Below are 13427 nucleotides of genomic sequence, written 5' to 3' on the forward strand. Positions count from 1 at the left end.
TGACAAAAAAAAAAAAAAAAAAATGGAAGCTGATTGGTTTCTAGGCAGAGCTGCAACAGATGTTGGACTCTCCAGTATTAGTAAATCAACCCCTTGCTATCAGGAAGCTTTGGGTGCATGTAGTCAGAAAGTGACTGAAAGAGGCTGGAAGGGATCAGCATTACTTACATGTAAAAAGAAAAAAATGCATTTTTCTGAAGAAAAAAAAATGGAAATTATTTGTTATATAGGCAAGGTTTAGATCTACTTTAGGGTAAGGTGATGCTAGAGCAACCAAGATGTTTTCCAGTTAAAGAAAATTCCAATTACCATTTATTTTACAGTCACAAGAATCCAAGTTCTGCTGATGTTGAGTTGACTGCATATCACTATTTTTTATGGTTTACTATAACTTGCTGCATGATTGAAAAGCAAGGGCTGCTGGTGATAAAATAACTACGCAGATTGTTAACACTGTAGATATACAATATGCTTTACTCTCTCTCTTTGTTTAATTACATTCATTAATTTGAGATGGGGCTGTTTATTTTTTAAAAGGAAATAATGTGCTTTGAGCTAAAAGTCTTTTATCAAATGCAATTGATCAAAACATTGTATATGTAACCTACATAATTTGTAAAACATATTTTGTATATTTAAATGCTTTCCAGTAGCCCCCCGGCAGTGTTCTGCAAAGAATGGTATTTATTCTTGACTCCATACTGTCAGGAAAACACAGTGCATTACTGCCTGTAATGAATTTACAAAGGTCACAATAGCTGACAAATGGCAAGTCTTTTGTTTAAATCTAGCAGGAGATTTACTCAGACTTACTGTAAGAGATGTGTTTGAAATGTGTTTTTCTTTTGCATGTTATTATTTTGTACCCCTTATACAGTGCTTCAACCTCAATCATACACTTACTTTCTACTAAGGCAATGAAAGCAAGGATATATTCCATCGTAAACAAAGGAGTCGGCAAATCTCTTATAAACATCTTAAGCAGACCAGCTGCATCATTGCTTCGAACCTTTTTCCAGTCAAAATTGTTATCATAAAACTTTGTCTCAAGCTCTTGACGCAGGCTCTGCACAGAAAAGAACACATTTTATGATCAAATTTTAAAATGTAAACAAATAAATGTTAAATACTTTAAAAAAAAAAAGTGTTGCCACAACCCGCTACTCACTAATTTTCGAATTACCATTTAAAAATGGGCACCACTTAAACAGCTAAATACATATTGGGGGAGATTTACTAAAACTAGATCTGCACAATCTGGTACAGCTCTGCATAGAAACCAATCAGCTTCAAGGTTTTATTTTCAAAGCTTCATTGAGCTGAAGTTAGAAGCTGTTTGGCTACCATGCACATTTGCACCATATGTTGCACTCTCCAGTTTTTGTAAATCAACCTCATTATAGATCTATAGATAGATAGAAAAACAATTATAATTATTTTTATTATGGTATTGGATTTATATAGCTCCAACAGTTTGTTATAGTTTATATATAAACTGTTTTACTAGTCAAGGGATCTGTATTTTGAGATATTGACACCTTTGCCATAAAAAACACTCATGTCATCGGCAGACTAGACTGTAGTTAAAGAAGAACTCCAGCCTCTGACAAAACAAGATGAAAATTAATAGAACATTAAATGATGCCCTCAGTCCAGTAAGCATGGAGCCAATCAGTAGGCAGTAATGCCAAGCTAAGAATTAGCAAAGTGGTAATTTTTTCCTGAAAATGTATTTATTTTACAAAGAATATATTAAAGTTTTTTCAGAGATACCAATACAAAGCCTAGTGCAATAATACAAGAAAATGTAACTAAAACTGGAAAAAAACATACTGCAACAATCGAAAGCAGCAGGCAACAATGCATAAAAGTAGTAGATCATAGAACAGTGAACAGCGGATAGGACAATATGCAGTAACTACCCTCATTGTGAATGGATGGGGACAGGGCCCCAGCCAGCGGGGCTTGCTCTTCGCCTGCTAAAGTGAATATGATTGTAAGTGGAGGGCTTGATGGTCAGCATATTATGCCGGCAGAGTAAAGAATAGAGAAGATAATAGTAAGAAAAGGGAAAGGGCAGAAAAAACAGAGGGGAAGAGGGAAAGGGAAGAAAAAGGGAGTTCCATAGGGACCAGGCCAAAGCAAAAGAGTACAGACAGCAAAAGTTCCATAAAGCAGAGAGTAGAGCGTGGTCTAAATTCAGGTCTGTATTGTAAGCTATCCACGGGTCCTAAACTCTCAAGAACTTGGCGTGCGTATAGAAGTATAGAAGCTGAAAATGTATTTCAAAGGTATATGTAGCTGTTTGCATGGGGTTCTGTTTGAATGAATACATCTTTGGACATGCATAATATTATAAGTGACAATTTTACAGAAGATAAGGGCATAACCAAGTGCAGCTGTGCATGGTACCCAATCAGCTTCTAACTTCAGCTTGTTCAATTAAGCTTTGACAATAAAATCTGCAAGCTGATTGGTTTCTATGCAGAGCTGCACCAGAATTTGCATTCTCGGGGTTTAGTAAATTCTCTCCGAAGTGTAGTTTGCTTGCAGTTATGGATGACAACATGGTGGTTTTTGTCTTATATAAAGAGCTTACATTACATACTCAGAACAGGGCCTCTTTAATTGTAACCATATGTTTCAAAGAGCCAACAGTTTTTGGAATCGTTGTTACTTCCAACTGAGCCAAACATATTTTTCTTTTAAATCTGGATGTGTTTAAAATGTATGCAGTTTCAGTCTAATTTATCCTTGTGACGGATTTCATCATCATTCATGAATGTCACAATGTGAATGCAAGCCAGAAAGATTTTAAACAATCCCACACGTGCAGCACATCAATCCCACATCTGCATGTTTCAGAAAAAATAGTCATATCACATGTATTAAATAACTTCTGCAAATGAAAGAATCATGAATGTGAAAATACTTTTGCCTTTTAAAGATAAAATTGTAAGTTAGGTTATAAAAAGTAAAAGTGTGGCTACAAAACATTGTTGACTTCTACCCTCTATACACAACAAAACTGTAAAATTAGAATCTTTAGCAAATGAGCTGCACAAAGAATATTATAAAAATCTAATGCTGGCCATACACTATACAAAAAATCGACCGAAATTCGGTCATTTGGACAATTCTTTTGTTTTTCGGCCAGTTAATGGGCACTAATCGGTAATCGGTCGTAAAGTTTGGAAATTTTCTGCCGAACGAATGATAAATAGAAAAGTTAATGTGTTTCTCATCCAAACTGTTTGCACTAGGTATATGTGAAAAAACGAACAATAAACAAATTAATTTATGTCCATTGAATGATTTATCAGTCATTACATGATGGCACGATTGTTTCCTCTCACGGCCGTGTGCTGGTTTTTTGAAAATTAGTTTAACCGATTTTTCGTATAGTCAGCATTAGTTATGTACACATCAGGGCTGATTTTTTAAAACTGGAACAAAAGTGGAGCTGTTGTTACTAAAAACATCCACATTCCTTTTCAAAACCTAAAAACTAACCATGACTGGTTGTTCCAATTTTGCTCCAGTTTTCATACACATGCCTCATGTGAGAAATAGAAAGATTAGCCTCACTCCTGTAAATCTTAGGGGTTGATTTACAAAAACTGAACAGTGCTAGATCTGGTGCAGCTCTGCATGGTAGCCAATCAGTTTCTAACTTCGGCATGTTCAATTAGGCTTTGACACAAAAAAAGAAAAAAAAGAAATTGAATGGTTTCAATGCAGAGTTGCGCTACATTTTGCAATCTCCAATTTTAGCAAATCAACCACTAAGGTTTCATGTACATTTGGCCGTCATTTACAGCTGCCATGTATTTTTTACAGGTTAAAAGCGCCTCTCCATGGTATTCGTTGTGTCCATGCACACATAGGCTTTTAGGAGCTGTAAGTGGCATGAACATTTTCAAGCATGCATGAGTTCTTAGTGTTATTCCTGCCACTTATTGATAATCAGCAATAGTGTTGTTAGGCCCAAACACCCTGGCAACATGCAGCCTCTATCCATTTTCCCTGTGACTTTTTTTGCCCAAAATAAACACAACTGTTTTTCCATTTATCTAATTAACTGTTTTGATAAGTGCTGTAGTGAGAGATGCTGGGGGGCTATGGCTAAACCAGAACAGATCCTGTTCAAGAATATCAAGAATTTATGATGATAATCAAACCCTGCAAACCAACACCAACACCCCGATTATTATTGGTATCAACCTCTCATAGATACACACAAAAGATTTGTAGCAAGAGGCTTATTTTCAGTATCACTGAACAAACACACACACACATATATATATATATATATATATATATATATATATATATATATATATATATATATATATATATATATATAGCACCCTACAAGGTAGGTGCTAGGTAAAGGCATAATGGGCTTTGGCTGCCTAACAGCATGGCCATGATTTTCAGCTGGACTGTCATGTCTCCCAGGTGTGGCTGATGAGAGGGGAGTCTCCCCACTGGCTCCATGAGAGGATTCTCATTGGGCAGTGGAGGAAACCCAATCAGTGGCCCATTCAGGCCTGTATCTACCCCAGAAGGCAGATTCTGCCACAGAGGATTCTGGAAGTGGGTATAAGATTGAGGGGAATGCATGACGCAGCATCTTTGGCGGGAAGCAGAGTCCCAGGAGGGAGAGTACGGCTGTCTCTCCTCCTGTCACAAGGATCGGGTGTCTTGGGTGGCTGCCTGAGAATCCAGAAGGGAGAGCTGAGCTGCAGAGAGGATCCGGTGTGCCAAGGACCAGTGGAGAAAGAGGGGTTCACTTCCAGGAAAGCCTTCCAAGGTTGTGAGTACTGTGAACTGCCCCTGGGGTCTGCGTAGTGTAGAGGGGACCACTCAGGTGAAGGTCCCAGGGATCCTGGAGCCTGCAAGTGTCAAGGGGGTTGCCTAGTGAAAGGACCATGAAGTGTTAAGGGGGTTGCCTAGTGAAAGGACCCTGAAGTGTTAAGGGGGATGTCTAATGAGAGGACCCTGGAAATGTAGAGGGGCGCCAGCGGTTGGGCACTGAAGAGTTAAGTGTACAGTGCTAAGAGTTGCAGCAATACAAGCAGTTACAAGCAGTTACAAGGAGCTACCTCAGTCAGTGAAGGGCTGGAGGGAGTCATACACGGGACTTTTGAGCTAGACGGAGTGTCAGGAGTCAAGGATCATTACAGTCCTGGATCTTCTGAGTTAACCAAGGAGTTAAAATCGAAGTTTCAGCACATTCAGCAGAACAGTATCTAAAAGCGCCAGGAAGCGTTGGTCGGCATTCAGTTGGCGTCAGGACAGTGCTAACCGGCATTTTCTACAAAGTGTCCCAGTTAAACCTAGTTGAGCCAGAGGAGTATCCCACTCATTCCCTTCTCCCATCCCCAATATCAAATAAAGCACACAAACCAAAGATGCCGGAATGGTCATTGTTTCAGCTCTTACACTTGGGTTTTCAACTTAAATGTGTTGGAAGTGTTCCCGTTACCAATGGCAGACCCACCTCAAGCCCAATGCCTGGAAATATTGTTACATATATATATATATATATATATATATATATATACACACACTGAAGTATTAAAAATAAGTAAAGGCCAGTACAATTTGTTATCCTCCAATTTGGCATGAGTGTAAATTAAATGTAGTGTATTAAATATTTATTTCTAAATTGAAGACTTTATACAGTGGGTACGGAAAGTATTCAGACCCCCTTAAATTTTTCACTCTTTGTTATATTGCAGCCATTTGCTAAAATCATTTAGGTTCATTCTTATTCCTCATGAATGTACACATAGCACCCCATACTGACAGAAAAACACAGAATTGTTGACATTGTTGCAGATTTATTAAAAAAGAAAAACTGAAATATCACATGGTCCTAAGTATTCAGACCCTTTGCTGTGACACTCATATATTTAACTCAGGTGCTTTCCATTTCTTCTGATCATCCTTGAGATGGTTCTACACCTTCATTTGAGTCCAGCTGTGTTTGATTATACTGATTGGACTTGATTAGGAAAGCCACACACCTGTCTATATAAGACCTTCCAGATCACAATGCATGTCAGAGCAAATGAGAATCATGAGGTCAAAGGAACTGCCTGAAGAGCTCAGAGACAGAATTGTGGCAAGGCACAGATCTGGCCAAGGTTACAAAAAGATTTCTGCTGCACTTAAGGTTCCTAAGAGCACAGTGGCCCCCATAATCCTCAAATGGAAGACGTTTGGGACGACCAGAACCCTTCCTAGAGCTGGCCGTCCGGCCAAACTGAGCTATCGGGGGAGAAGAGCCTTGGTGAGAGAGGTAAAGAAGAACCCAAATATCACTGTGGCTGAGCTCCAGAGATGCAGTCAGGAGATGGGAGAAAGTTGTAAAAAGTCAACCATCACTGCAGCCCTCCACCAGTCGGGGCTTTATGGCAGAGTGGCCCGACGTAAGCCTCTCCTCAGTGTAAGACACATGAAAGCCCGCATGGGGTTTGCTAAAAAACACCTGAAGGACTCCAAGATGGTGAGAAATAAGATTCTCTGGTCTGATGAGACCAAAATAGAACTTTTTGGCCTTAATTCTAAGCGGTATGTGTGGAGAAAACCAGGCACTGCTCATCACCTGTCCAATACAGTCCCAACAGTGAAGCATGGTGGTGGCAGCATCATGCTGTGGGGGTGTTTTTCAGCTGCAGGGACAGGGCGACTGGTTGCAATCGAGGGAAAGATGAATGCGGCCAAGTACAGGGATATCCTGGACAAAACCTTCTCCAGAGTGCTCTGGACCTCAGACTGGGCCGAAGGTTTACCTTCCAACAAGACAATGACCCTAAGCACACAGCTAAAATAACGAAGGAGTGGCTTCACAACAACTCCGTGACTGTTCTTGAATGGCCCAGCCAGAGCCCTGACTTAAACCAAATTGAGCATCTCTGGAGAGACCTAAAAATGGCTGTCCACCAACGTTTACCATCCAACCTGACAGAACTGGAGAGGATCTGCAAGGAGGAATGGCAGAGGATCCCCAAATCCAGGTGTGAAAGACTTGTTGCATCTTTCCCAAAAAGACTCCTGGCTGTATTAGATCAAAAGGGGGCTTCTACTAAATACTGAGCAAAGGGTCTGAATACTTAGGACCATGTGATATTTCAGTTTTTCTTTTTTAATAAATCTGCAACAATGTCAACAATTCTGTGTTTTTCTGTCAGTATGGGGTGCTATGTGTACATTCATGAGGAAGAAGAATGAACCTAAATGATTTTAGCAAATGGCTGCAAAATAACAAAGAGTGAAACATTTAAGGGGGTCTGAATACTTTCCGTACCCACTGTATACAAAGTAATAAAACATCATTTTAACAACATGTAAATGTTAAAAAAAAGCTACAAATGTAACCCAAACCATTACGATTCCCTTTACGTGTTTTATTTGCATATTTTAAAAGAACAACTACCTTAACTCGAGAGGCTGAACCTGGCACCCGCAATATTCCTTCTGTTTCTAATCCAGTTTCCTCCAGTCTCTGCAATAACTACAGAAAACAAATGTGTATATAAATATATACAGTAACACAACTGGAAAGGTAACTTTATTGCAAAACAAAAAAAATGGTGCATACATGGTAAAAGCAGCATTTTGCTGGAAATGGCCTTAAATTCCTAGACAAACATATCTTGTCAGAAAGTAGAGGTCATGTAGAATAAAATTAGAAAAATGCAAGAAATGTTGGACCCGGCGCTACCACTTTAAAATAGTATTGTGCAAATATGTGCTATGAAAGTGCATGTGTTGCAATAAACAAAGTGAAAAGTGCTACGTGCCGTTTAAAACCAACAATAGGTATTAACCTGGGCTGTGCTCATTGTGCCACATTAAAATGTCATATATCATATATTTATACAAAGTGCCAAGTGCTGATAATACCAAGTGCCACGTGTTGTGATCCGTGCTAAAACAATATATGGCGCCGGCGGATGTTCCACCAAAAAGCACCGCTGCTTACCGCACTCTTAAGCCTTTAACTCGACACTTCTTGGTCACTGCAACAAAGAATAAACCTCCATTGCGTAGCATTTGTTGTATAAAGCGAAAATATTTAGCATCCACTCACAGTTTGGGGAGTTCACTGTCAGCTTGAATGGTGTTCGCCGGGTCGCTTCCGCGTTCCACTGGCTCAAACCACCAATACCGGAAGTGACGTATTGACGTACACAAGCCACGCAACAAGCAACTGTGAGTGGATGCTAAATATTTTCGCTTTATACAACAAATGCTACGCAATGGAGGTTTATTCTTTGTTGTAGTGACCAAGAAGTGTCGAGTCAAAGGCTTAAGAGTGCGGTAAGCAGCGGTGCTTTTTTGGTGGAACATCCGCCGGCGCCATATATTGTTTTAGCACGGATCACAACACGTGGCACTTGGTATTATCAGCACTTGGCACTTTGTATAAATATATGATATATGACATTTTAATGTGGCACAATGAGCACAGCCCAGGTTAATACCTATTGTTGGTTTTAAACGGCACGTAGCACTTTTCACTTTGTTTATTGCAACACATGCACTTTCATAGCACATATTTGCACAATACTATTTTAAAGTGGTAGCGCCGGGTCCAACATTTCTTGCATTTTTCTAACTCTACTACCTCAGAGGTAGGTTGGAGGCAGCTTACACCACAAAAATTGATTTTGTACTGAAACTCCATAGCGCTGGTATATAACCCCCCTTTTTTATGTAGAATAAAATGGTTACAGTTGCAATTTTTTTTATGTTGCATGTTATTTGAGCAACTGTTAATCAAACACATGTTTTCAGGATAAAATAAACTGAATGTATTTTAGTGAAAACAAACATAATTGGTAAAATACAAAAAATGTGGGGTTGCATTGAGTAAGTAGTTACCAAACATGTTAAGCCTTAAAATTGCATGCACTTGTGCAATCGTGTAAAATTTAGGACTCAAAATTCTCATTAGGCGATGCTTTAAAAGCCTTTACAGGTTTAGAGTTTAGAGTTAACCGTGAATGTTATATGACTTACTGCTAGAGGGTGGTTACATTCGCTCTCTATGGTCCCACTGTATGCAGGAACGTAGCTTCCCTCTCTTGCTTGCTCCCGGGATGAACTAGGCACTATGATCTATGAGATGTGTAGTGTGCTTAGAAGAGTGCACATTACTGCAACTAATGTAAACAGCTTGTTCCCAACAAAGGGAAGTGATGGGGAAAAGAAGAGTTTCGGGAGGCAGAATAACAGAGTAAGAATTCATTTATAAGAAATAGATTATAGGGCTATTAAATCGTGAATGTGTATTTCTGGAGAATAAGGATATTGTTTAGTTCACTTTATTGGGCTCAATACATTACCCAAGCTTAAGGTATAAAAGCAATCAATTGGCAAAAAGCTGATTTTCCATTATAGCTTAGTATGCTTAGTATGAAAGTACGCTGTCAGATTTTTTACCTTTTAAGTGTTAAACATGAGTTTTTGAATTACAACGTACATGCAAAATACTGTAAATATTTTTGTGTCATTGGCTCTGACAATACTGATATGAGGTCTTTTCTGTTGATATACTTACTTTTTGAAATATCAGGGGGACTTTAGTACCAGGCATTTTCTTTTGATCATTTTCCAATAAAGTAGTCAAAGGAACCCCAAAAAGACCATTCTCTATGGGAACAAGTAGAGCACAATCATTAAAATGCAACCTCTACCTTAGCACAACAAACGTTCAATCTAAAGTAAATATCATACCTCTTCCTTTGACTCGCATAACTCGATTTCTTTTTAATTCAATTCCCAAAGCATCAAAAAAAGCTGTTAATTCAATAAGTGAGAGATACCGAATTTTCTTCATGTCTTCAAGAGATAAATCTTCTACTTCAGTTAGTCCAAACCTGCTTTTCCAAACAATGAATTTCTGAAACAGAATGAAAAAGTAATTTTTAGAACTGAAAAGGCTGCCAATGACTTATACACACATGCACATGGACACACACACATATACACACACAGATGTATCTTGTCAATTGCTATGTCATAATATACAAATCTACTTTACATACTTATATGTAGAGATTCAATTCATTCAGCAATTTATTATAATTGTGTGAGATATCTTGAATCCAGAGAGTAGCTTTGTAATGGACACAAAACTAAAAAACACTGCGGTTGATTTATTAAGATTGGAGAGTGCAAAATCTGGTGCAGCTGTGAAGGTTGACAATCATTCGAACTACAGCTTGTTCAATTAAAAGACATGGAAGCAAATTGGTTTTGAATGCAAAGCTGCAGCAGATTTTGCAGTCTCCGGTTTTAATAAATCAATGCGACTGTTTCTAGTCGGGGGAAGTGGGGGAAGGCTAGAACCAAAGTCTGCTTTTTATTGCAATCTGTGCTCTCAGCAGAGGCAACCACTGTAGCTGCAGGAATTTTGAAGTAAATTATCCTCAAAATTCACAATAGAGGTAGTGAGGTAGCAGTGGGGTCTTAGCACTATGCTCTCTTCCTTCTTTTTACTGCTCGGTGGTGAGCTCAAAATTAACTGAGCTGCTGAAAGAACTGATAAAAGTTTTTAGTATAAACTTTGAGGATCATCTACTTAACAGTGCCCGCAGCTACATAGGTCAATGATGTACTGATTTAAAGCTTACTAACAAAAGTGTGCCTGCGGTCTAAACAGACTGAATACAGCAGGACTCATCACTACACTAATGGTAGGTATCAGTGCAATGGCAAGGAATCCAGAGGCGGGTATCTGTGCAGTGGAAAGGAATAAAGAGGTGGGTATATGTGCAGTGGCAAGGAATCCAGAGGCGGGTATCTGTGCAGTGGCAAGGAATACAGAGGCGGGTATCTGTGAGGTGGCAAGGAATCCAGGGGAGGGTATCTGTGCAGTGGCAAGAAATACAGAAGCGGGTATCTGTGCAGTGGTAAGGAATCCAGAGCCGGGCATCTGTGCAGTGGCAAGTAAAGTGGGGGCATACAAGAGTCAGTGTGAAGGAGTGATGCAGGGGCAAGGTGGATGGGTGGGGTCAGCTGCAGTGGTGAGGAGAGCGGGGGGTGGTACTGTTGCGAAGGCGTGGGGAGGTGAGAAGGGGAGTTGGTGGTATGAGCTGGCAGGCATTTAATTACAGTGGCTGAGCTGCAGCAGAAACCAGGTAGTAGAGGTACAGTGTGTGCTTTTGGAACGAGAAAATAAAATGTTAAGTCATAATGTAACACAAACTCGTCTGCTGCAGGGACTGCTCAGGATGTGCTTCCTGCTGAGTATGGCTCTTGCGAATGATGCTGGTTGATGCAATTTTTGGGGTTCCTTTCTAAATGAATGATAGCATACCTCACAGAGTTGCAGCGTGTTAACATACATTGAGGTAATGTAGAGGAAAATGTACATTACCACAACACATAGGTCTGAAAGGGGAGTATAGGCTATACTTTCAAATAACATTCTAATGATCCCCCCACTTAAACTTGTAATTAAAATCAAACCAGCTATGTAGTCCAGGATCCTACATCATATCAGGTAGTGTTCAGTCAAAAAAGTCTCCCTGAAAATGTACAGGTAAACAGCTTTTTACATTTGGGCCTATGAAAAACTCAGTACTCCTTGTACTCTGTATCCTGATATTGCATCTCTCTGCCACTCAGCACTCCTACCACTGAACCCCTGACACTGACAAGCTAGCACCCCTTCTGCCACCCATCAACTGTACCACTGCATACTCCACCAATGTCCCTGGTTCCCCCTTGTCACCTTTTCAGGGACATGCAGAGTGAAGAAGATGCTAAGTCTGGAGTATCTGGGATCTCTGCCCACTCGGTGTTTGGCTCCACCCATTTCCTTCTCCATCTGATGACACTGCCTCTTCTCCAGTGCAGCTGGTATATACAGATCATCTCTACAGACTTAATGGATTTGGTTTAACCACCAGGAGAACTGGTAGAGGACCCTTCAAACCAGGTTTCTCCTGTGTTTCCTGGGTGAATTAACAGCTATGCACTTGCAAGTATATGCTCTATGATCAGGTAGCCAGCTGTCCCACCTCTGTGGCCACTGAACACATTGTATACAGCCCTCTGGCTGAACAAAAATAAACTGTCTATGGTCAGCTTGAGGGTATACACATCCCTGTCTTTGTAAGTGATGCTTCTAGTTTGAACATTGCTTGGGATGACTGGAGAGGGATTTGATCATTAGACCTCCCAAGCAGAAGATAATGGGAGATTCTTTAATTCAGGTAGGCATTAATACACATAAAGGTTTTCCAGCTTGTGAAAGCATCTCCGTGTGGGCAAGTGATCATTGTTCTTTTTCTATGGAGGTGCGCAGACTGATATTTTTATATTATGTGTGCTACAATCGACCATGTCAGAAAGAATCTCATAGTCAGTCCTGGCAGCACAGAAATATGTTAAATAATTGGCACATGTTTTACTGTAGATTTCAGTAAGACACCTTCTACATATCTTTGGCCACCCATAGATTTAGATGTCCTTGGATATACAAGTTTCACAAACTGCAGCCCAGATGACGGATACAGCTGTGCTAGAGGACTAGATATATAAACAATGCTGATTACTTTTCATATTAAATTTTATTACATTGCTTTTGACGTCAAGCTAGTCATCACATGCAGCTAAATGTTATGTTAACTTCATTTTAATAAAACTATTCTTAGCTATTGCTTAAAAAAACACACAATGCGCTTTTTGGCAAAATATACTCCCTATGTTTACTTAGCAAGGTCTCTTGAGGCAGTCTAGCTCCAGCAAGAAACAAAGCAAAAAAGGACAAAGTAAGTATTAATGGCAACCGGCTCAATTCACTGCCCCTACCAGTTTGAAGGGAGCGAGAAAACTGGATCTGTGGCCAGTTAGTACTGCTCCTGGATGTGATTGGTAAGGAATGGCGGTGGCGGTGGGGGAGCCTTTCCTCCAGGGTTGAATCTGGCCTTGCAAAAGGCTTGTCCCCAGTTGAAGGTAGGTTCTCCCTAAGCTGTCCAAAGTTCTGATGCCTCCTGGTAGGATAGGGCTACACTCGGTCTGGCCTTTGGGCCAGGATAGAAAAAGCCCGTAGTGTATGTGCCCCTGGGGTGGCAGCCCAGGGGTGCCTTAATTCTCACTGGTGAGGGGCAGCTCACCTTGAGTTTTTTGGCACCATGGTCACTGCACCTACACACTTTTTCAGCACCTGATTCTTGGGCAAGGCCTTTTGGCTTCGACCAGAGGAATTTTTATTCCGGCCGGAAGGCCTGCCTTTGTATTTTCACTTAGGCACTAATTCACCTCTCCACTTCCCCTTCCCCACCTTTTTGTTTGTGTGTTTTTTTTTTCTTTGTAGTGTGTCACTTCACTTTCACTCTTCTCTTCCTGCACGATGAGTACGGTGTGGGTCTCTGGGCCTACCCTGAAAGTCTTGGCAGGGG

At 40.2% G+C, this 13427-nt stretch overlaps 1 protein-coding gene across 3 annotated transcripts in view; it reads right to left on the reverse strand.

Moving 5' to 3' along the window:
• The window catches only part of ARHGAP28 (Rho GTPase activating protein 28), a 204531-nt gene that overhangs the window by 21308 nt on the left and 169796 nt on the right, over window positions 1-13427 (reverse strand). For all 3 annotated transcript variants that reach the window (XM_082259734.1, XM_082259736.1, XM_082259735.1), the window contains exons 6-9: window positions 9754-9919; window positions 9578-9669; window positions 7448-7525; window positions 904-1066 (exon numbers count right to left, since the gene is read on the reverse strand). In XM_082259734.1, the coding sequence (XP_082115860.1) occupies window positions 904-1066; window positions 7448-7525; window positions 9578-9669; window positions 9754-9919 (499 nt within the window). The remainder of the gene's footprint in view (window positions 1-903; window positions 1067-7447; window positions 7526-9577; window positions 9670-9753; window positions 9920-13427) is intronic.

This window comes from Pelophylax lessonae (genome assembly GCF_965119305.1).
Source record: "Pelophylax lessonae genome assembly, chromosome: 5".
NCBI classification, from domain to species: domain Eukaryota; kingdom Metazoa; phylum Chordata; class Amphibia; order Anura; family Ranidae; genus Pelophylax; species Pelophylax lessonae.